This window comes from Phragmites australis, chromosome 12, assembly GCF_958298935.1.
Source record: "Phragmites australis chromosome 12, lpPhrAust1.1, whole genome shotgun sequence".
Classification (NCBI taxonomy): Eukaryota; Viridiplantae; Streptophyta; class Magnoliopsida; order Poales; family Poaceae; genus Phragmites; species Phragmites australis.
Window position 1 is genome coordinate 3,135,814 of NC_084932.1, and position 23,832 is coordinate 3,159,645.

Below are 23,832 nucleotides of genomic sequence, written 5' to 3' on the forward strand. Positions count from 1 at the left end.
TTCTCTACCTTTCTGCTAAGCCGCTACAACTGCTATTTAGAACATTGGGGTTTTCCCATGTGAAACGCAAGGTAGCACGATTCAATTTTCAGCATATTAAAATTATTGTGCTACCATATACACATATCATCACACAAATTGTATATATTACTAACCGGTTAACAAATTCACCCTACAAGCACTGAAACCACGGTATTATCCACATCCAACGCACGGTCTCGCAACACATCTATCCAATTCCATGGGCTACTACCCAACTTGAGCAGCTAGCAATTCCCCAAAAAAAAAATCCTTTGTTTCTCGATCTCGATCTCGATCTCTAAAAAAGCAGAAGAGCAATTCCGAGAAACAAATGCGCCGCAAGACCGGAAGAAGAAGAAGCACCCCCCTCCCCCACGGTTTCCGAGGCTATTTTCGTCACTTCCCGAGTTAAAAGCAGCACGGGACCAGGCCGACAGCGCCCACCGGCGAGCATCGATCGCCGCAGGGGGGAGAACGAACCAACCCACCCAGACCACGCTGAGCACAGCCAAATCCAGCCACAGGAATATCGCAAACGAATTTTTCCTCTCTCTCTCTCTCGCGTTTCGGATCCAACACAGCAGGCTTAGCGGGTCCCTTCGCTTCGTCTCCCGCTTACCGGGAGCCGACCCGCCGCCGTCCTTCTCCAGTGATCCACGACCGGTGCTCGCCGCCCCAGTCGGCGGCGGGGGTGAGGTCGTTGGCTGCGTAAGGTTGCCGTGGGGGTTTGTGTTGGGTTGGGTTATCGGATCTTTCGGCCCGGGTCCCAGGAACCGGGACCGGCGGGCGGGTTCCCCGGGCGATGGACCGGGACGAGCGCCTCCGCCGCGCGCTGCCCGCCTTTGGGGGCGACGTGTGGGGGCTGGTCGACGCCGCGCTGGCCGCGGCGGCGCGGGACCGCCCAGACGAGCTGCGCGCGCGCCGCGACGGCATCGTCGAGCGGCTCTACGCCGCCGCCGGCTGCAGCAACTGCGACGGGCGTCCCCCTCGTGCTGCTTTGGCGGCGGCGGGGCTGGAGGAGGAGGAGCAGGCTCCGGCCTCACCAGAGGAGGAGAGTGACGCGGGAGCCGATGTCGCGGAGGAGGCCGAGGAGCTCGGCGGCCGCGACGACGGCGAGCCCGGGCAGGAAAGCAAGATCCTGGCCATCAGGGACTTCTTGGAGGACCCCGACCAGGTCCCGAAAGAAGCCACTTTTACCACCTCGCAACGCGAATTTGCTCCAAATGCGCAGCTTTTTCACACAAACTGCACGCTTGTGATGTTTTGTCACAGCCCGAGGACGAGCTGGTGAGCTTGCTGCAGAACCTGGCAGACATGGACGTCACCTACAAGGCGCTCCAGGTGAAGCTTTTTTGCCGTTCTTTTACTTCACTTTTATTTGGCTTACGAAAGGATATGAGGGATTAGTTAAAGTTGCTCGTGATGAGCAGCCATGGAGAGGGTGAAAAAGTTTGAGCTTGTATTCGTGTTCGTCCAGGACACTGACATCGGCCGGCATGTGAATGGCCTGCGCAAGCACCCCTCCGGCGAAGTCCGGCGACTGGTAAAGCAGCTTATCAGGTGAAGAACAAGAACACTGTTGCTTACAAAATGTTCTTCCGGTTGGAATATGCTGCTTAAATTATCCTTTCTTTTGTGGAACTTGCTGTTGCTTGCAACTCGAAGGAAGTGGAAGGAGATAGTGAACGATTGGGTGCGCCTGCACAATTCCGGCGCTGACGGTGGCAGCTCGATCATAAGTATGTCACTGTGCAAAGTTTTACAGTCTCTTTGGCTCAGCATTTTTGTGTAAAAGTTTTCTTTTTTCCTGTTCTTGATAATCTTGACGGGTGGAATTGATTGCTTTGATGATGGCAGCTGATGGTGACTCCCCGGAGAAACTTCAAGGCAAGAGCCACCAAAGCCCCCGGGTAACTGTTCTTGCTTAGAAATGGCTCTAAATATCTATACCACAAACTTCTTTAGTGACTCCCTTGTCTGTGGAAAGTTTCTTTTTGGTAAGAAGCATCGTGCCTGGAATATTCCCCTCTCTATTATTCCCCTGTTAATTTACCAAACGATCACATATCTGAAAAAAAAGCAATTATCCATGCTTTTCTCGTGCTGAATAAACTACTAACAGGTTTTGCAAAGCCATTAGTTATTAGCTATAGTGACACCTGTTTCAATTTAATAGACCTTGTACTTAACTTTTCTTCATTGATTACAAACTCTAACAATGACACCTTTGTTGATGCAATCTTTCAGGTTTCAGGGTTCCAGTATTCTCCTAGCCCACAAAGGCATAGTGAGTGTCACATATTATCTTCCTAGGACGTAGTATTCAGTATTCATCGTTTTAATACCTGTAAAAGTTTACTTATGGTGGTCTATTCTTTGTTTCTGAAATTTTAGATGGTTCAAGTTCAGAAAGGGCTAACAATGAGTTTGAGTCGACAATGGACATGAAGCGTAGAGCAAGCCCTTTGCCAGCATATCATAATTCCAGGCAGATCAACAACAACCATCATTCTATGACCTCGTCATCTGCTCCAGCTGTAAGGATTTATCCATATCTTTCTCCTTATTTCCTAGGTCCCCATTACTATCAAACTGACGTTGTGCTCTGTGTTTTGTTTAAAGTAGAACTAGCTCTATCAGTATGGACCCCATATGTAGCATCTTTTGCCTCACTTGTCACTACTTATTGCACAATGGTGTCTAATCATGCAACTTGCAAAAAGTTTGGTGTTCCACTTTTAATGAACAATGCAATTACAGTTCTCATGAAATCAGAAATTTTGTACTGCTGTGTAATTGTCGAAAGGAGGCTGCTTATTTTCTTTTGATAGATTTCGGCATGTGAGAATGACTTTCAGTTTTCCATGCAGCAGATGACAAGGGACCAAAAGGACAGTCTTTTGGACATTGATAGGCTGGATTCTGCAAGGAAGAGGCTTCAGGAGAATTATCAAGAAGCACAAAATGGTAAGTCACTAAGTTGTCTATTGGCATCTCCTCTGATGTCTTCTTTTTAAGACCCCTGATGTCTTTCAAGTCGCTCCTTTTTTTAATTATTGCATTAGCACTAATTGTAGCAAGTGAAATGACAAAGTTGTAATATCTGAAATCAATTTGCAAGGGACAACCCAGACACAAATTGGTTAACCATTCTCTCTTTTTCCATGCTTGCTTTTTGACAGCCAAAAAGCAGAGGACAATCCAGGTGATGGACATCAATGACATACCAAAGCCAAAGAACAGAAATGCTTTCATCCGCAAGGGCGGCAGCGGTGGGCTCCCGGCAAGACACCGATAACCTAGCCTTCTTCGGCTCCAGATTGCCTGACTTGCAATCTTGTGCTCTAAAACTGCGACGAAAATGAAAAGAAACAAACGGTTTCTTCTTCATTTTCTTATGTCTTGGTTGCCTAGCCTTACCCCCCCCCCCCCCCCGGGTGTAATATTGGCAGGAACATAAGACACGATGCTTATGGTTTTTCTCAAGGAAAAAAAGTGGAAAGTAGAGTTGCTGCCAATTGCAATGATGTTGCTTTGATTATCATGCTTTGGTTGCCAATATTGCTGCTGTTTGGTTTTTTGTCCCAATAGGTCAAGCCAAAATTTGGTTAGAGACTAAATTAAAGCACTGCTAAATTTTAGTCATTAAAATGACATTTGGTTTAAAACTAAGCTAAAATTTGGTTAGTTAAAAATTTTGGGAAACAATTTGACCGTTTAAGATTTAATCAGAAACGCTATAGATAAATTTGGTTGGTTAAATTTTTTGATGTATAATCAAATTTAAACCTCAAACCAAACGAATTTTCAAGACATAACTCAAATTTGGCTTTACTCCCTCCAACCCATATCCAAACATAACCAATCAGCCCCTAGATGCTCCAGGTCAGCAGATTCAGCACATGGGAGCGACAACCTTTACCATCATGTCCTATATTCCTGTTGTGCTTTGCCGGTTTTGCCCCCCACCGCATCATTTTTTTTGTTGCTTGCGTTCTTTGGGAAAGTGGAATTTGCACATCGGTTTGCAACATTGTTAACTCGTTTGGAGGGCCACTACTGAATTGGAAATTCGGAACGTTGGGTTTTCCTGCGCACTTCTGTGCTGAACTCAAAGCATCACACTTGTTCCCGAATTCTTTTTTCTTTTTGAGCCTGTGCCAACGAACCAAAAAGAGTATGAATTGGACGAATCGACTCATATCCTCTTATGATCTCGTTCCAATGTTCGACGAGTTCAATTTGGTGCGTTTGCATTGTCGTTGCCGTGCACTCCTGATGGTTGCCTGACAGCGGCGAATCTAAAATTTCTCCTGGGTATAACCATTCCACACCGGTTGCATATAATTGTAATTTCTAGTATATCAGATGTGCCATTTGTAACGTCTGCTAATTTTTGTTTTAAACTATATCTATACCAAACTAGTTTTTTTTTTTTGCCTAGCCACACCCAGGGATCTAGAGTGTGTTTGGTTGGGAGGCAAAGTAGGATAAGATAGGGTTGTCCCTGTTTTTAGATAGGATGCTTCTCTTTTTTAGTTAGATGAATGTCTTTTTTGTTTAGTTGGAGGGACGAGAACGGATGAGCACAAGAATTATTAACTAATTACTTTTTTAATTTTAAATAATAATCATTAATAATACACTAATCAACATACACTAACACGTATTATTGTTACTCTTGCTATAATCATTACTAATTAACAATAAAATATACTAATTAACTCAATTAGCTTATTAATTACTACTAATTAGTACATTAACTCTTACAAATTCTAATCTCATAGTAATATATATTAATAAGTAATACAAATATACTAATATCACTAATTATTTTACTAATGAGTATGATTACCAAATATGGATGACTACGTCCTATTGATTTAGAGGAATAATTTCATCCAGCATATTAAAAAAATATTCCTTAGTAGAGATAATCTCATCCATACTGTCTTTGAACCAAATACTATAAAAACATAAATCACTTCCTTCCATCCTACTTCATCACCTGAACCAAACACACCCCTATTGGATCCGGCTGCCACCTGACTGCGTGCCGGCTTGATCACCCTGCGTCAGGCTTAGGGAGTCCCAGTTCGTGGTGTAGAAGTCCTACGACGTGCTGCTCCGTGAGAGCTACGAGCTCGCTGGAGGCGTGCGCCATATGCGTGTGTACGCCACCGACAAGCTCCTCAGCGCCACCCACCCCCGGCGGCGCGCGCACCGTGATCAAGGTCGATGTGAACGTCTTAAACGACAACGAAATTAATCGTTTCTTTGTGCGACCGATCGAGCATGCAGTCAGGTGGTCTACGAGCATGCTGATCGGGCAGAACCTGGGTGCGACGCTGATGCATGCACGTCGACGACGGCAGGCTGACCTACCACCACGACGACGCCAGGGTCGTCAATGGCGACAGCTACGATTATCTCAGTACAATTTTGTTTCCCAGCCTTATTTAGTTTTTATGGTACGCAATTAACGTGCATTATGGATTTTTATCCCGGTCCTGCTACAAGCCTACTGTTGTTTCAAAATACGTTTTAGCAACATTTTGATTAAATTAATTTTAAATTTAAACATTTGAATAAGAACATGACTGCCAATAAACGATATCACATAGACTAACATGATCATTTCGAAAGCAGATATGACAAAACATGGTATGCTCATGTTCACAAGGATATCATATAAGGCAATCAACATAAAAAGGTGAATTAACATATGAATAAACTCAGCAAGTGTTAAATCAATAGTTTTGCTCTCAGTACAGGTTACCAAATTAACAGTCATCCAACGTTTACTAAGTTCACTAATTAGTGTGATAGTTTTCACCATAAATTACTAGATTGAGCTACTCAAATCATTGTCTATACAATCAACCTTGCAACGAACTCACCAGAACAGATCAAAATAGCTGAACAGAAACTAAACAAGATCAATTGCTCACAAAGAAAGACAGTAAACAGATATACAAACGACTACAGCCTAGAAAATGTGCAAAACTGTCACACTAATTTCACTTAGCCCGCTACCATCACAGAGCATCACACCCAGCTCAACTAGCATGCAATTTTTTTTTTATCTATACCGACAGAGATCAAGCAATTGCAAGCTAGATAGAAATCAAGTAAAGCGACGGGAACGAGCTTACTGTCCAACAAAGAAACTGAAGGCAAGGGGCATAACAGCGTTGTCCCAGAAAACAGAGACACCCCCTCTATGCCGATATCAACTAGGTGTGTATTCTCGAAGATACAATACCGTTGTACCAGCTGCAAGGCACACTGCAGCTAGCACCCGAGTAGCAAGGAACACCGCAACAGAGAGAGACCCAACTCTGGGCCAGGGAGAATGTTGTCGAACATCAGCCCAAGACAACCAACACTGGAGCATGGTCACCACGAGTAGAGCACGCACAAGAAGCGAGCACCACATGAAGGCCGCACGCACGATGTCGGGGAACAATCCCTAACAATGAATCCAGGGTATACCAATCAATATGCGCGTTGATCTACGTTTCTTGAAGTTCGATCAAACGGGCTCAAGAACACATGAATTTATACAGGTTTAGGCCTCTATTGGGATAATAACCCTATATCATGTGTATTTTCTTATGGAATGAATGAACTTGTTACAACATGTCCTCTACAAATCGGGTCCTCCCCTTTATATAACAGGGGAAAATGAGAGCATACAAATAGACCGTATCAAGCACAGTAGCAGACCTACTCCTGACGAAGCCAACAACTCCTATGTCATCATTACGGAGAGCACACATGCCCATCCTACCCTAGTCACTATGCAGGCCCTGTCACGTTTGCAGAGCATCGTTACAATCGCCTACGAGGTCATCCTGTAGCAATAAATGCTACGGGGCGGGTCATGCCAACTTTACGTCTGCCCCCGACCATGCTCGCCGAAAGGAGGTGCCTAGGGGAAGGAACAAACTTGAGTGGATAGCATTTAGTACGATTCGACTGGTTATGTGAGTACTTGGTATGCGACTAGCAGGGGCTGGTCATAGGATTGCCTTCATTGACCAGGGGGCTGGTCGCCTAAGCCCCGCCCTGGTCACGGGGTGAAGTTGTGATCTCATGGATATCAATCGCTTGCTGCCATTTAGTTATGTGAGGCATGCCATGTGGGGCACCCCTTACATATTACATCTATAGTAGTCCCCAGGCTCTATCGCGGATGTGGTGGAATGAGCAGTTTGTTGCAGTGGCCCATGGTCATTGTGCGCCTTGTGGTCATGGTCGGGTCCAGTCGCACCACTTGGGCCCAGGTGAGCGCATGTTTGCCCTAGGGAGTGGTCGCCAGCGCGGCCTGCTTTAATGGTCGACTCAGGAAACCGCATCCCGAGGGGAGGTTGATCATCCGGGGAGAGGGAGAGAGAGAGAGAGAGAGAGAGAGAGAGAGAGAGAGAGAGAGAGAGAGAGAGAGAGAGGGAGGGAGAAACAAAACGTCTGATTCCCCAATCATGGCCTTTTGAAATTTGAAAAGACCAGACTCTAAGCCGGTTGAGACACCGTGGCGGCCTTATAAATTGGAGCGTCGGGGATTGCAAAGAATCTTTCCATCACCTCCCTTAGCCTCCGCGCCCAGAGCCCTTAATCTCCACCTCCGATCTTGCCACCGAAGCATCTTCCTCCGTCGTCCAATGGCGTGCGCCGGCAGTGAGCCTACCTTCCCAAAATCCAAGTGTGATGTGGCGAGGCTAAAGCAAATGCACGACACCAGCCAAGTTCCTCGCCGCCTGACCTCGGGGTACTGCTCCGGGGAGAGCGTGCCTGCTCCCTGCCAGGGGAAGATCGTGATGTTTGTCTCCTTCTTCTTGGCGGGCCTCGTGTCGCCCTTTTCTGAGTTCTTTACCACCATTATCTCTTTCTATGATATTTGTCACCTCCACCTCAACGCCAATTCCATTCTCATGCTGAGCATCTTCACTCATCTATGTGAGAACTTTGTTAGGATCGAGCAGTACCTTGACCTCTTCTAGTTCTTCTACATATATCGATCGGTGACTGGGCTGGCCACATGAAGTTGTGGGTTCTGCCACTGCGACGGTGCCAGACTCCTACATAAAGGTGGGCCTGAAGTCATCACAATCGGGCTAGAGGGAGGAGTGGTTCTACTTCACGGCAAATAACTACTTAGACAACCTCTGCGTACCGACCGCGTTGGTGCATGTCACCAACAACTGGGGGAGCATTCCCTTGACAACTCCAGAGCTGTTGTCCCTCGCCACACTGATCGACAAGCTTCGAGAGGCCAGGTTTACGGGGTCGGACGTCATTCACTACTTTGTCAAGCGTTAGTTGTGCCCCTTGCAGAGGTGAGCACACAAAACATTCTTGTACACCAGGCCAGACGACATCACCTGAAAGAGCTCCTCAGGTAATACCGTAACCGTTCCCCTGGTGTTTTTTTTTTGCTAGGTGTGTGGCCTCTCACATCTCCCCTATCATCCAGATCTCACTGATGAGGTCGTTGACTCATGGGTCTGAAGCCTAATGTCAGCTGCCTCGAGGAAAGATAGTCTGTCGGCCAGTGCCCTTCCATTGTGCAATCTTCCCTCGGCGGAAAGAGCACGACTCAGGAGGGTAAGTTCATCATTTCCAAAAATTTTGCCCCCAGCCTTTTTCTGGGTTAGGGTATCATGGTTTGTGTTACTGTAGGGTCTTCCCAAGATTGATGTCCTGCTCCCAATAATCGATGAGGTCCTTGAGGCTCGCCAAGACATCCATCCCGATGCCCAACCGATCTCGACGTCGCCTAACACTGGCCCAGCCGATAGCTAGCTTGCACGATGATGACCAGACTACTTGGAGCCAACTGCTGACCATGGGTGGAGACCCTGTGAGTAGTGTCGGCCAGCAGAGGAGCGACCAGCCTGGCGCCGAACCAGCCAGGGGTGCCTAGGTTGATGTTCGCTAAGCCTCGGTCAAGGGGGGAAGACGTCGGCGGTGGATCCAACTTCTCCCGAAACATCCAAATGCACCCGCGGGCCGCCAACCTCTCCTCCGCCTGTTCTCAGCAGCTTTGTGAGGACAAGCGTTGTGCTCACAGCTCCGTTCAAGCGGTAAGCTCTCTGGTTAGGTGCGGACACTTCACGTTCTTCCTTGATTTCGCAATTTGTTGTCGCTACAAGTCCTCGACCCTCTCGACAACACTAGCCGTAACTCCTCCCTCGGTGCCCCGGCCAGATCCCTCAGGCCCTGGAGCAACCGTGAATCCACCCCCAGGATCACTTGTCATGACCCTCAATGCATTACCTATGGAACAACCTACTAACAAACTCAATATCATTGTTAGTCTATAGGTATTGTCATTAATTACCAAAATCACACATAAGGGCTAGATGCACTTTCAGTCACCGCCAACTCTGGGAGCTCCTCCTCCACAGCCATCGACATCGACATCAAGAATGGGAGGCACGCCGCAGACCAGACCAAGGAGGAGGGGAGCCATGGTCGGGAGAATTTTGCCAACGAGGAGAAGGAGAGCCTCCGCGAGTCGCTCGACCCGGAGAGGGCCAAGCTGAACGCCCTCACCCTCCTGTCCCCAGTGCTTGCAGTGGCCACGCCGGTCGTGTTGTGGCTCTCGCTCCTACTCCGTGTCTGCGTCTGCTTCTTCTTCTAGGTCATCCTCCTCGCGGAGACCATGCACACGCACGATGTTTGTCTATGTCTCATATGGTCTCCTACTGGCCTGTGCCACTTATGGCAAGTTGGGCCCCAAGATTGGGGTGCTCGTCGCGCACCTCAACTCCCACTTTGCCACCAGCCTACTCAGCTATGCGCTCATCGAGCGCTACCAGCACGACGGCACCGAGGTGTCCGCCTCCGTCGTCCCCGTCCTGGCCACCCAGGAGGAGGAGAGACTATGCTGCCTCCAGATAACCCTTGTACTCTGTTAGATATAATCTTGATTATGTGCTTAGTTCGTGAATTGATTAGATAGTTAAGTTGGGCTTTGTTTGTTTTGAATTGTAAAAGCTGGATTATAATCATAATCGGCAAGCTGAAACAAACAGTTGCATTATCAAAGTTGGATTATGATCATAATCTACAAGCTGAAACATTAGCTAGATTGTCTTCATTTCGTTCCCTTCTCGATTCTTTTCCCCGTTCTCATTCCCTTTATTTTCTCTCATCTCCAACAGCTTCCCTTCGAGGAGAATCGCGAAGGGAAAGGAGAGATAATCTCGTCCTGAAGGGAATGACCCTGGGAATCCCTTCGTGATGGAAACTGTGAAGGGAAATCATTGGAGCATTGAAGGGAATAAAAATCCCTTCATGACGGAATTTTCGCCCCAGACGAGAAACCCTTGGGCATAATCTAAAAGGCAGATTATTACAATCCAGCTCCCAGATTTTAACAATTCAGCAATCTATCTTCCATCAGCTTTTACAATTTGCAATTCATCTTTTTACAATTTAACTTTTACAATTCAGTTTCTTACAATCCACAATCTATAAGCCGTTTTTACAATCTCTAACTGAAATAAACATACCCTTAGTTGGACTTGGATCATGCATGGCTGGAGAGTAGGAGTAGTGCAGGTATGTGAGTTGCATGTGTGTGCATGCAGCGGGTAGTGACCTGCATGGTGCTTGTGCTAACATGCAAGAAGTGGAGTTAGTGGTAGATGTAAGTGGTTGTGTGCTAACTTTGTGTATAAGTAGCAGATGTGCTGTCGAGAGGGAAGTAGAGCAAGATGTAGTCTCTAGTGTTTTTGTGTGGCCGGCTGGCAGGTGGCCATGGAGGACTGCCCGGGCTACCAAGGAGGAGTTGGTTCAGAGTGAGTCTCCATATGTATGTGTGCAGAGAGAAGAATAGGAGAGCAAAATGTATAATTCCTTTCTGCTGCAAAGTTCTTGTGTGCGTGTGCTAGTTCTGTTCTTCCTGCATGTGTATGTGTGTGTATCTTGGTGAGAGAGAACCACCGAGAATGAAAGCAAGTGAGAGAGTTAGAGAGATGGAGATGAGCGGTTCATCTCCAACATACTCTATTTCCCCTTGGTCACGCTGGGGGTCGCCGGTTTCGTGGCGTGGTTGCTGTGCCAGTACTCGGCTGACGAAACTGCGGACCACCTCGCAATGTACGTCCTCGTCCCGCTCGCCGGAGCGCTCGTGTGGTGGTCTGGCGTCGTGTCCGCGCTGCTGCAGGGGGCGCTCTTCGGCGAGGGAGGCTTCACATTGCTCATCGTCTACTTCTGCTACATTATCCCCATGCTAGCTCTACGTGTTGTCCGTCGCCACCATAGGCGAGGTCGCGGCGATGCTCACCACCTGGCTCGCCGTCCTGGGCCTCGCCGGGTTCTTCGGCTACTGCCTCTGCGTCCACGCTTCGTTCAAGGAGGAGATGGCGAGGACGAGGTACGTGTCCACCCATGCATGCATCTGCATTATTTGTCCTGTTGATTGATCGATGATCGAACACGAATTGTGTCTCGCCCGATGGCGTCGCTGGATCGCCTGGTTGAGCAAGCACGCTGATCTGCAGATTGATGCAGATTTTATGCACCATCGAACGACTCTCATTCTGCCGGTCATTGCTAAACGTATTGATCATTAACTCGATGAAAGTATATTTTTATGTATGTCAGCCTGCTCTTCTTGCTACCATGTACAGGGCCGGCCAACATTCCGTGGCACCGCCGGAGGAGCTAGATGAGCTCAACGGGATGTTTGTTTTAGCTTTAGACGGTGAAAATCCAGTTTGATCTGTAGAATATGTGAAAGCTCTTTCCTATCATATTGTGAATTGTGAGATTTTAATTTTGTACTGTGAGAATCAGTTTTTAATTATAACTATTTGTTTTTACTTTTGTTTTTGAGTTAGAATCTATAATCAAAATAAAAAACAAACCGAATCTTAGATGAGAGCATGATGCTGCTTAATGAAAAGCCAGATGATAGAAGAACTAGTCCTGTTTTTTTTTTATACGCATCACTATCCAGGAACTACAAAGACATGAAAAGCCTATCGAATTATATATTTTTTAGAACATTGTTCTTGGTGACAATTGATTCATGTCGACTCAAAGCGAATATTTTCTATCTGTAAATAACTAAATTCATGTGAAAATAACTGTTAAAGAAAACTAGGTAGCTTTTTTTGTCATGTTAGTTTGAGTCAAATATCCAAGCGTATATGACAATCAGAGCTCATGGTATCATGTTTCCAATGGGGAGAATAGTTGAGTGAAACTTGGAATGTTGTTACTGATGGCAAGTCATCCCCTTATAAAAACGACATCATACAAAGTAGACCGTGCGAGTCTCCCTGTGTTATGTTAATCGTATCATTGTGTGCGATTTGATCTGCGTACCCTCTTTTGCATCATCTCAAATGCATTCTCTTAGTACTCTCTCCGATTATAAATACTTTTCGTTTTAATTAAGATTTGATTAAACTTATAAAATTTTAACCGTTAATAGCTTTCAGAATATTTAGTTTGCAAACATAAAAATCATATACGTAGATTTGTCTTAAAAATATTTTATATTATTATATTTTTATTTGATATTATAACTATATTCTAATATAAAATAATAATTAAAATTATATATAGAAGATTGTAAAAAATTAAAAATGATAAGTATTTATAACCAGAGTATAACCGTTACGGGCTAGGTGAGTGGGGTGCGCGCTGTGGATTCAGTGCGCGCAGGGGACGCTAAGAGCTCCCGATTTGGTGGGAAGGAAGGAATGGCGCACTGCTTCTGGCTGGGCAAGCTGCTAGCTTTGTTTTTGGAGGCCTCCTCGGGCTACATCCCTGGCAGCCCAAGGAACTACTTGATGCCGTGATGCACCGGCGGTGGCCGGCCGGTGTAAGCTAGTCTGCTAATCTTCGTCCTCTATGCACGGCGTGAATGAAAAATAATAAACCAAGAAAAGGACTCAAAAAGGGAAGGAGAAAAAATAGAAGCAGAAGCGAGGAAGAGCTCAAGAACAGCGACAACCCAGGGAAGGAAGGGCCAGACATCGGCTGTGCAAACCCTGTCACCGACTCTCTTGCTAGGACTCAGAAGGAAGAAGAAGCCTCACTCGTCACCGCCAACTCCGGAAGCTCCCCAGCCGCTGCCGCCCACATTGATGAGTACAAAAGCGAGACCAAGGAAGGGCGGCGCAGCACTCGGGACCTGACCATGTACTATGCAAGGGGCTAATGAGAATCAAATAATCTCAAAGCAACGCAGCAATGTTGCGTCGCAGCTTATGTTTCCTCAACAATATAAGCTTGTGTTCCACTTGTCAAATTTGCCACTCCATCTTTCTCCTCTCCGCACCATGTACCTGCTTCCTCTCACTCCATCACGAGACTTCAGACAGAGCAAACCCTAGATCAGATTTGTTGTGAAACGATCTGAATCTCTGTACGATTCGAGGAAGCAAATGACCTCTCCTCTTTGCGGTGTAGGTTCGTGCTGTTGGACCTAAATAGAATGAAATCCATATCCTTAAACTTGCTAAATATGCCATACAAGATCCAAATCGTCCTTATCAGCTTTCACCTGCCTATGTGGCATATGATAGGGTGGAGCCTGACATGTGTGGTCTACATGACAGTAGCCCACCTCTTTCCTCTCTCATGTTTCTCCTCTCCTCTTCTTTTGTCCGATTGTCGACGACCTTTAGATCTCAGCGGCCGGCTTCACCTCTAAATTGGGAGGCTGGATCTCGGGGCTCCTCCTTTTCATGGCGGCAATGGCAAGCGGTTTGCACATGTTGTGCAGGACTGCATTAGGGAGAAAGACATGTTGGAGCAGAGGAGATCGATGGGTGCACCATTGGTCCACCACCTTCTTATCCCACATGTCAACTTGCCTAGTCTAAGGTTAGAATGCTTGCACACCAAAATTGGTATTTTTAATTTTCTGGAAAATTCAGGAAATAGAGAACAAACCAGAAGCTTGTGTTTCCATAAATATTTGTGGTGCTATCAATTAAAGAGAACACTTACCAAATCCCGAGGGAATAAGGCTGCTCAAGTTGTAGCGCTTGGTTTGTTCGTATAAAAGTTCCATGTATTAAAATGGATTTTTCTAAGTTAAAATTAGAAAAAAATGTAATGTAAATATTTGGAATTGAAACTAAAATTTAAACATCGATTGTAAATTTAAGATTTGAATTTCCAAATACAATTTTTTACTTTATGAAAAATTGAACTAAGGAGTGGTAAGTTTTAAATTTTCCAAAACTTGAGTTCATAACCAAATTTTAGAAACTTCAAATTTGGCCTTTTTTAATATGGAATTTTGGAATGCTGAAATCCGGATAATGAAATTTGAATGTCAAATTGTCAGTTTTTGAAACTTGAAATTTGGAAAACAAAAAATCAAAAGTTTGAAATTTCAAAAAGCAATCAATTGTAATTAAAAATCTGAATTATGAATAGAATAAATTTAAATCCATGCTATTTGAAAACACCAAATTTAAAATTCATGAAATATTCTACTCCCTTTCGGCCACCAATAAGCGATGTTTCGGTTCCGTGCAGTCAAAGCATTATTTAAACTTTAATCATCTATCCATTTACATACTGAAGCTCTTCATACTGAACATTTACATACTGAACCTCTTCCACTTTCTTGGGGAGCAGAACAGCTTCGTGCAGAGAACATGCATGTTTTGGTTCGAGGGAGTCACGTCGTGGCGAGTTAGCCAGCACCGATGGTTTCTTTGGCAAACTCTGCATTGCTAAGAGAGGAGAGAGAAGAGAGGAAGACTCTTTCAAATCATGTCTCCCTCAACCTCCGGCGACCTCTCCTCTCTCTCTAACACCTCCTCCATTCCCTATCCGCTCTGCCCTCTTCTCTCTCCCTTTGCATGCCTCACAGACCATACGCGCGATCGAAGCATTGAGGCATTGACCATTGTTGCACCGAGCTTGGCCGCGGCAAGAAATGGATAGGATCCCCATCCCGCCGCTCAAGTCCAGCAGCTTCTCCGCGGCCACCATCCGCGAGGACAAGCTCGCCCGCAACCTCTCGCTCGGACCCATCAAGCTCAACGAGCACGTCAAGGAGGCGCGCCAGGAGAAACCCGAAGGCCACGTCGATGACACGGGCGGCGGCGAGGCAGGGGTCGAGCCCGTGCCAGAGGAGGTTAGCGAGCCGGATCTCGCCGCGCTGTCGGCGGAGATCGACGCCTTCCTCGCCGCTCGGGACGGCGACGCGGCGGAACCGGTCGTCTCGGAGGTGACGCTGGACAAGTTTGCTAACGCCGTCGAGCAGGAGATCGCGCAGGCGGAGGGCGCCGACGAAAAGTGGTTGTCGGATGAGGCTGGGGAGGTGCCGCAGCTCCTCGCTGCGATCAAGCGTATCGCCGCGCTCGCGTCCGTGCTCACCGCGAACCACGCGGAGGGGGGCACGTACACCATCGGGGTGCACCGCGTCACCGGCGTGCTGCACCGCGCCATGACGTTCGTGGAGGACGAGTTCCACGCGATGCTCGAGGACCCCCGCGTCGCCAAGACGGTGCCGCACAGCGGCGACACGGGCAGCGCCACCAGCAAGTCGATGAAGCGGCCGCCGTCATTTGGGCACGGCGGTGAGCCCGACCGCTGCGTCCTCCCGTCTTCGGACGGCAACGGCACCGGGGGCGACGCTTCGCCGCCGTTCCCGACGGAGACCGTGGAGCGGCTCCGCGCCATGGCGGAGTCCATGATCGCCGCGGGGTACGGGACGGAGTGCACGCAGGTGTTCCTGGTGGCGCGCCGCAACGCGCTGGACGCGGCGATGCAGAGCCTCGGGTACGAGAAGGCGAGCATCGACGACGTGGTGAAGATGCCGTGGGAGGCTCTGGAGTCGGAGATCGCGACGTGGATCAAGGCGTTCCGGCACGCCGTCGACGTTGGCCTCCCGGGCGAGCGCGACCTCTGCGTTCGTGTGTTTGCCGGCGGCCAAGAGGGGCTCGGCCGCGGCATCTTCGCCGACCTCGCGCGCTGCGCCGTAGTGCACATGCTCAACTTCACGGAGGCCGTGACCATGACCAAGCGCGCGGCCGAGAAGCTCTTCAAGGTACTCGACATGTACGAGGCTATCAGCGACGCGGCCCCCGTCGTCGACGCGTTCCTCGTCTCGGAAGACGAGGCCTCTGATCAAGACGGCGGCAGCGCTGCCACCGCCCTGGCCGACCTCAAGTCTGAGCTCGCCTCCGTGCGGTCCCGCCTGGGTGAGTCGGCGGCGGCCATCTTCTGCGACCTGGAGAGTTCCATCCGCGCGGACGCCGGCAAGCAGCCTGTCCCCGGCGGCGCGGTGCACCCGCTGACCCGGTACCTGACGAACTACCTCAAGTACGCGTGCGAGTACAAGAACACGCTGGAGCAGGTGTTCCGGGAGCACCACCGCCCGGACGGCGACGAGCACGAGGGCAGCGGCGACCGGTTCGCGGCGCAGCTGATGGAGGTGATGGAGCTGCTGCACGGGAACCTGGAGGCGAAGTCGCGGTTGTACAAGGACCCGGCGCTGAGCAGCATCTTCCTGATGAACAACGGGCGGTACATGCTGCAGAAGATCCGCGGCTCGCCGGAGATCAACGCCGTGGTGGGCGAGGCGTGGTCGCGGAAGCGGTCGACGGACCTGCGGCAGTACCACAAGAACTACCAGCGGGAGACGTGGAGCCGCGTGCTGAACCTGCTCCGTGACGACGGCGTGATCACGGTGAAGGGGTCGGTGCAGAAGCCGGTGCTCAAGGAGCGGTTCAAGCAGTTCAACGCGGCCATGGACGAGATCCAGCGGACGCAGGGCGCGTGGGTGGTGAGCGACGAGCAGTTGCAGTCGGAGCTGCGCGTCTCCATCGCCGCCGTCATCGTGCCGGCGTACCGCTCCTTCCTCGGGCGCTTCGCGCAGCACTTCAGCGCGGGGAGGCAGACGGAGAAGTACATCAAGCTCAGCGGCGAGGACCTCGAGGCCATCATCGAGGAGCTCTTCGACGGAAACGCCGTGTCCATGCCCAGGAGGAGGACGTAACAATAACAGGTCTCCATGGACGCTAAGCTTCTGCTCCGGTGCATGCATGACTAAGTTGATTTAAGCAACTTACTACTCCATTAATGTTGTTTGTTTGCTCTTGTTAATTTTGATGGTTCATATTGACAGTTTTGGTCCAACAGGTGATGGTGTAATCGTACTTAAACTCACTGCATTGCTCTTGCTCAATCACGGCAGATAGATGTGTATTTGTTGATTAATTCATACATGTGTGTTACCAGTTCATATCAACACTCTTCTTATATGACAAACATACTTTTTCACGCTTTCTAATCTTCATGCGCCTGAAATTGCGGAGAGGATTTCAGATGACGTTGAACCGAAGAAGCAAACGAGGTTTAGTGGCGGGGGTTCAATTTTCGGTAGGATTATCCATCGGCGGGCTTAGAGGGAGCTCCTATGGAGGGAGACTGGCCTTGCGGAGGGGGTGGGGGTGGAGCGGCGAGGTGGCAGGGACACCGCGGGCGGTGGAGGACGACCGGTGGGCAGTGTCAGGGCCGGGGTGAGCAGAGACGGCCCAGAGGAGTTGGGTTAATGTGGCGACCGGAGCGCCGCCGGAGATGGGTGGAGGAGGGTTGGAGGTGGGGGCGAGCACACGGAGGGCGTCGCACGGAGGAAGAAGAATAGGGTTGCAATGGCTATAGGAAGAAGAGAAGATGGTGACTGTTGGATTTTGATCATACGGGGGAGGGCATCGACTGAAAGTAATGCCATTTTTAGGCGGTAGAAGAATAGCATCACTCATATATTTTTTACTGTTCAACTATTTTTTTTTTAGAGAAACAGTTCAATTATTTTGTTCATGAACTTTGGTGAGATGCCACCGATATATCATACTGTGTTGTTTGCATAGGATTGTTACATACCTTAAGATCTTGCAAAAACTAGAAGGAGAAAAAAATCTGCAGTACAAATCCATCCGTCATAGAGTATTATTCCAGACTTGTAACGCTGATGCTCCAACAATTAACACGATGAGGAGTTCGGAGCGCCGCCACGACTGAGGGCCAGCCTATCAGTATTGTACACCCACAATCGCCGCACGTCGTGGACCAGCTCCTGCACCGACCGCGACAGGTCGTAGGGTTTGTGCAGCTTGAACATGTCCTCGGTGAGGTGGACGGTGGTGAACCCAAAGGTCACATCGGCGCCAGAGCTCCGACCACACAACATAAACAGAACAGCATTCTAAGATGCTAGGCTGCAAGCAAACCAAGTTTTTCCCATAATTTTGTGCCATAACTTCACCTTTGTGAAGGGGCAAAGCTACATATAGTTTGGGTGGTGCACTAGCACCAGGGTGAAGAAACTTTTTATTACTAATCTGTTCAAATCGACTATATAAATTTGTGTATGTTGTTAGATATATAGTAAAGTGGCACCTGCTCAAGCTTCGCCCCTGCCTTTGTGCCATAATTTTGCCGGATATCAAATAGTGTAGACATGAGGAGGCTTAGCTCTGGCGTAGACATGAGGATTTCCCGGGCTGAGCTAGTAGAACATGGAAAGGCCCGGTTTGGTTTGTGCAAAAAATTGTTGTCATGTTCGGCCCGGCCCAATACTGCTCTTGGGCCTGAAATGGGCCCAAATTTTTTTGACACAAGCTTGCTACTCGGGCCAACCAGACCGGATCTAAAACGTATCGAGTTTTCCCTAGGCTTCGGCCTAATTTGCTCTGGTCTACTTCGATGAACAGACATTTGAATTTGATTTCGCTGGGCTTCGGCCTAATTTGCTCTGGTCTGGAACAGACATTTGAATTTGAATTCGATGAACGAGCGTTTTCACGTCATTAATTTGCGACGAACAAATCACAGAGCACAAGCTGGTAACACAACAGTATCATCAACACTTGGTGAAGACCTTGACGTCCCTCCATCGCGACTCCATGCGGTACGACGGGCTGTTCTTGGTCTGCCCGTACACGCCGAACTTGAAGTAGTGGGAGTCCCCGCCGCGCCCGGGGACGGTCAGCCTGTGTTCGCCGTCGACGAACACGGTGATGTTGGAGGCTGCGACGTCGTGGACAACGTTGAGCCTGAACCAGCGGTCGTAGACGCCGGCGTCGACGACCCTGGTGTCGTCGTGGTAGTACGTGAGCTGGCCGTCGTAGACGTGCAGCATGAGCGTCGTGGCGTGCTCCGCCGCGCCGAAGATCTGCATCACCGACGCGCCCGACGTGCCGCATGGGATGTAGCCGTAGCCCTCGAACTGCCACACCCCGGAGCTGTAGATCAGCTGTTCGACCGATTGAAACAAAGCATGCAGGAGCAAATCGTTACTGCAAGATCACCTGATCAGAGCAGATAATTAAATGCCACTAGGAGGCGATCGATGATCTTGCCTCGATTTTGATCTCGGTGCGCGGGCCGCCGGGGTGGTCGGAGCTGATGGGCTTGTCGGTGGCGTAGACCCACATCCGCCGCACGCCATCGACGAGCTCGTATCGCTCGGCCAGAGGCACGTCGTAGGGCTTCTGCACCTTGAACTGCGCCTCGGCGAGCTCCACGGCGGTGAAGCCGTCTGTCAGCTGGCCCTCGCCGCGAGCCGAGCGCACGGTGCACGACGACGACAGCAACAGCAGGAGCAGTGTCGAGGCTAGCAGCAACAGAGGGCTCATGCTACGAGCCATTTCTGCTGCACTGATCGATCTCTCTCGCGCGATCTTAATTACGGGGCATCCATATATGGATACTCTTCAAAAAAGAAAAGATGCAACGGACAAAGTTGCCGGCTCGGCGAGCCGTTGTTAATTCGTAGTAGTTTTGCCGGCCATGGGAGTTGATTGGGTTGTGGATTGCTGAATCCGCGCTGCATGTGTTCCTGCCGTGCCCGGTCAGAGGCTCAGAGCTATCGTTTCCTGCCGTCCCGGTCCAGCAGCGAGGCTTTTTTTTATTTTTCTCTTTTGGGCGAAATTCATGTTGCAATGAATAAACCAAATGGTGATGACGGATCTGCTGCCTACCAAAGGATTGTGGGGAAGAGAGTAGTGAGGAGTTAACTTTCAAAGAGATAAAAAGAGATAGTAGTGAGGAGGGAGATCCGATCAATTGCCATCAGAATGGATTATTATTATACATGCAGAAACCACAAGTTACATGGGAGGAGGAGAATTACGAGGTGACGAGTTAACTTTCAGAGAGATAGTCTAGTTCTTACATGAAGAAAGATTTGCTTAATTTTATCAAATAACGTTACCAATAATTAGTGCTAGTTAGTGGTTAAGTAAGATCTGGGCCCCATAATTTTTGGGAGGCCGAACACAATGGGAAAGTTGAACACAACGGGAAAATTGAACACAACCAAGCGAGCAAATTGCATAGTGTCGAATTTTCCATCACTTTGCTCTGCATTAGCACAGAGCAAGTGAAGAAGAGGAAATGATAATCACAGTAAAACGAATATGGCAAATTCATGAGTTTTTTTAATAATGGAAAACAAATTTCTAGTTTCTAGACTATATAGTACACGTAGCCTGATTCATTATTACGATCAAGTTACATGTATGATGGAATAAGCAAATAAGTTCTCAAACTATGTAAGGCTAGAGACATCATCCAACATATATTCTGGAATTAAATCGTCACCATTCCTGGCGAAGACTTTCAATGTAACTATCTCCAATATTTGGCCCATCTTGTGCACATATGTCATTTCCTCCTCTTTCAGTAGCAAACTCTAATGCCGAAGCCAATACGTCCCTCTGAATAAAACCTGTAAAGAAGAAGTGATTGTTGTTTTTTTTTTATCAAAGACAATATCATTACGACATAGCTAAATAGCTAAATATAAAGCTGCCACATCAACAAAAATTAAATTCTTATGCTGTTGATAAAGTTAAGGTTGCACCCCAAAACCTGAAAGCTTCAAAACATTCGACCACCCATACATCACTCGGGATGTATAGGTAAACTATAAGACCCCAAACCTCGGGATCTCCCATATCTCCTGTATCAATCCCTAGATCAAGTAGCTGATACACATAGTACAACAATTGTGACATCACAGTCATACATCGTACATAGAAGTATTAAGTTTGCAGAGTACAAAATGTCTTCATGCCATACAGTATATTATAAACCTGACCTACTGACCAACAAAAGCACAGTGGAATAAATATCCAAAAGCCACATGCAGCTAGAGTACGATCGTGACCACTAATATACTCCACATCCGCGCCTTCATCTCTAGCGAAGTCGGTATCTGCTTTCTCATCTGAATGATAGCAAGAATGAGTATAAAAGGTACTCAGCAAGTCCCTATCATTATGTCTGGTGTACCTCTATTACCACATAGCTCATGGCGGACCGAGCCAGCAATCTCATCACACGGACATCTAGTCCACACACTCATTCATCAAAGACACACACGCCCCTGAGTCTAACCAATGAGGTCATTGCTTTGTATGTCCATGACCATGGATATAACTATTCGAATAGATTTACACAATGCAAAGGTTGTACATTTTACCCACGCGATAGGCTCAGCCTCAAACCGTTGCAAGCGAAGGAGCGAATCATACCGAGATACTGCAATCACCTTCCCTTTTGAACTATACTACGAGATACACCAAGTGTAAGACCCCAAACCCGGGATCTCTTATACCTCCCGTATCAGTATCTGGATTAAGTAGGGTATACCCAAAGTATAACAATGGTGGCACCACAGTTAAACTTTATACATAAGGTATTAAGATTCAACATACAAAAGGTTTACAAGCCATACGGTATATTACAAACTTGGCTTAACGACCATCAAAAGTACAACAGAAATAACTACCCAAGACACAGGCAGGTAGGGTGCGAACGTGACTTCTAATTCTACTCTTCATCTGCGCCTCCATCCTCGACGTAGTCGATAGTGGCTTCCTCATCTGAATGATAGCAAGAGTGAGTATGGAAGGTACTCAGTAAGCTCTATACTACTTCAAATTATTGATAGATGCATGAAGAGTATTAAGGATAGGGCTTTACAATTTAGTTTTAAGCGTAAAGCATTTTTATGCAGTCATTAAGTTGTATTCTCTACCGGTAGCTTTAAAACAGTTTGAAGTAGTTCAAAACCAAGTAACAAGTCGTATCTGGGTTTTTTTTTGTCCTGGGAGGGGCTACACCTCACTCCGTAGTCCCTATCATCACATCTGGTATACCTCTAGTACCACACAAATCATGGTGGATTGAGCTAATAACCTTGTCATACGGACGTCTAGTCCACACACTCACTCATCAAGACATATGCACCCAGAGTCTAATCAAGATGGTTACTGCTTTCACATATACATGATCGTAGACATGGCTATTTGAATAGTTTTACACTCTACAGAGGTTGTACACTGTACCCACACGATATGCTCAACCTTCATCGGTTGTGAGCTGAGGAGTAAATCATACCAAGACACTTTAATCACCTTTCTTGTCGGATATTTTTACGTGATACTCCAAGTACCAAAGGCCTTGTACTGAATGCCAGCCCCTTTTTAAGCCGTTGGCCGGTTCTCAAAAACATTCAAATAGATGGACAGATGGTCACTTGACCCCTCGCTGCTCGCTCAACCTCTAGTATGATGCCCAATCTAGTCCGGTGAAAAAAAGTCAAGTCCTGCCCATACAGGACGCATGGTTGCACTGAGGTGACTAAGTATGACAGTGTAATGACTCGGTCCTTAAGCAGCCAATGTAGGCATCTTATGGCACTGAATACCACAAAGGTAACAAAAACTCCCAAGAGCATCCTTATCCAGAGTACTACTCTACCTGCCCTTGCCAAAACAGTTTTCACCCATTTTTACACATCACCCTCCATATCCCACATGACATTAAGGATTTCACAACCATCATAGAATTCATAACCATCAAGGATTCATGGTATATGAGTTAATTTAATAAAGAGTGAAGCGATATCTCCGAAGAGATGCATTTAATCCTAAGCATGCTAGATAGTATGGTCGTCCGACGTTAATATAGCTAACGACTGGTAAATCCTAGAGTGATATGTATTATGGATGATAACATTTAAGGTATGGTAATTGTTTGATAGGATTAGCTACTACAAGTAGTTTGAAAAAAAAAACACAATACATAGCATATGCGATAATAAGTCCAGTTTTAGTTGATCATATAGATTATTTGAAAGCATATGATCAATATGATCAAGGAAATATGACTTGACTTCTTTGAATTTGTCCTCTAAGCCTTGGTTGAAATCCAGATCCTCCTCGCTCCTGATGCTTCCCGTATAGCACTCGCAAAACTCAGCTGGTTCTGTAACGCGACTACGATCAATATCAAGCTATACTAGAGAAGAATCAATTAACACCAAATGGAAAGCCAAATGAGTCCTAATGGATATCACACCATGATATATAGGTAGATATCAAATTTAGATGAAAGAATCACCAAAATCGGAGCCTGAACGGAGAAGTTACGACTCCTGGAAGATTTCATCTAAAATTAAATCAAAAAAATATGAAATTGTACTATTCATATATGGGACCCACAGGTGGAACCCACTGAACAATAATCAGGGCCCACTGAACAATAAACGGTGGGACACACATGCATAGTACCCGATTTGGTCAAAATGGGCTCAGATTGGGCCTGTCTTGGGCCTAGGCTGCACTGTGTTGGGATGCACAGTATCCGACCCACTCGGGTTGGGCTGGCTAGTTGCGGGCTACGGGAGCTGGGCCGACCAATTGGGCATGACTAGAGGCGGCTAGGCTGGCCTAGCAGGCCGGTCCACCTGTGGTTGGGCCGTGGTCCACTCACCAGGCTGCACGGCGCGGCCGGGTGTGGCCATGCGTG

The 23,832-nt window shown here is 47.6% G+C and overlaps 3 protein-coding genes across 4 annotated transcripts; 2 read left to right on the top strand and 1 right to left on the bottom strand.

Annotated features, from left to right (window-relative positions):
- Positions 1-241: 241 nt before the first annotated feature.
- Positions 242-3,539, top strand: LOC133887187 (probable mediator of RNA polymerase II transcription subunit 26c). 2 transcript variants are annotated; one of them, XM_062327141.1, is made up of 9 exons: positions 242-1,195; positions 1,294-1,362; positions 1,499-1,581; positions 1,687-1,760; positions 1,879-1,931; positions 2,269-2,308; positions 2,416-2,558; positions 2,895-2,988; positions 3,204-3,539. In XM_062327141.1, the coding sequence occupies exons 1-9, from the start codon at positions 824-826 to the stop codon at positions 3,317-3,319; spliced, it is 1,044 nt and encodes a 347-aa protein (XP_062183125.1). In that variant the 5' UTR covers positions 242-823; the 3' UTR covers positions 3,320-3,539. The 2 variants fall into 2 exon arrangements, with proteins under 2 accessions (XP_062183125.1, XP_062183124.1); XM_062327140.1 differs by having other exon boundaries at positions 244-1,195; positions 2,892-2,988.
- Positions 3,540-14,665: 11,126 nt separating this feature from the next.
- Positions 14,666-17,209, top strand: LOC133887341 (exocyst complex component EXO70C2-like). The gene has a single exon (XM_062327270.1). The coding sequence runs from the start codon at positions 14,942-14,944 to the stop codon at positions 17,006-17,008; it is 2,067 nt and encodes a 688-aa protein (XP_062183254.1). The 5' UTR covers positions 14,666-14,941; the 3' UTR covers positions 17,009-17,209.
- A 1,665-nt stretch (positions 17,210-18,874) lies between these two features.
- On the bottom strand, positions 18,875-19,661 carry LOC133887290 (citrate-binding protein-like). Its single transcript, XM_062327228.1, has 2 exons — positions 19,374-19,661; positions 18,875-19,267 (listed from the first exon to the last, which is right to left on the bottom strand). The coding sequence occupies exons 1-2, from the start codon at positions 19,659-19,661 to the stop codon at positions 18,875-18,877; spliced, it is 681 nt and encodes a 226-aa protein (XP_062183212.1).
- Between the last annotated feature and the right edge of the window lie 4,171 nt (positions 19,662-23,832).

What these genes read in the sequence shown, in the direction of transcription:
- LOC133887290 (XM_062327228.1), bottom strand. Translation starts at nt 19,661, where the DNA reads ATGGCTCGTAGCATGAGCCCTCTGTTGCTGCTAGCCTCGACACTGCTC. An exon ending in GCACCGAGATCAAAATCGAG is followed by an intron (nt 19,268 to 19,373) that starts GCAAGATCATCG and finishes TCGGTCGAACAG; the next exon opens with CTGATCTACAGCTCCGGGGT.
- LOC133887341 (XM_062327270.1), top strand. Translation starts at nt 14,942, where the DNA reads ATGGATAGGATCCCCATCCCGCCGCTCAAGTCCAGCAGCTTCTCCGCG.
- LOC133887187 (XM_062327140.1), top strand. Translation starts at nt 824, where the DNA reads ATGGACCGGGACGAGCGCCTCCGCCGCGCGCTGCCCGCCTTTGGGGGC. An exon ending in AGAGCCACCAAAGCCCCCGG is followed by an intron (nt 1,932 to 2,268) that starts GTAACTGTTCTT and finishes GCAATCTTTCAG; the next exon opens with GTTTCAGGGTTCCAGTATTC. An exon ending in TTATCAAGAAGCACAAAATG is followed by an intron (nt 2,989 to 3,203) that starts GTAAGTCACTAA and finishes GCTTTTTGACAG; the next exon opens with CCAAAAAGCAGAGGACAATC.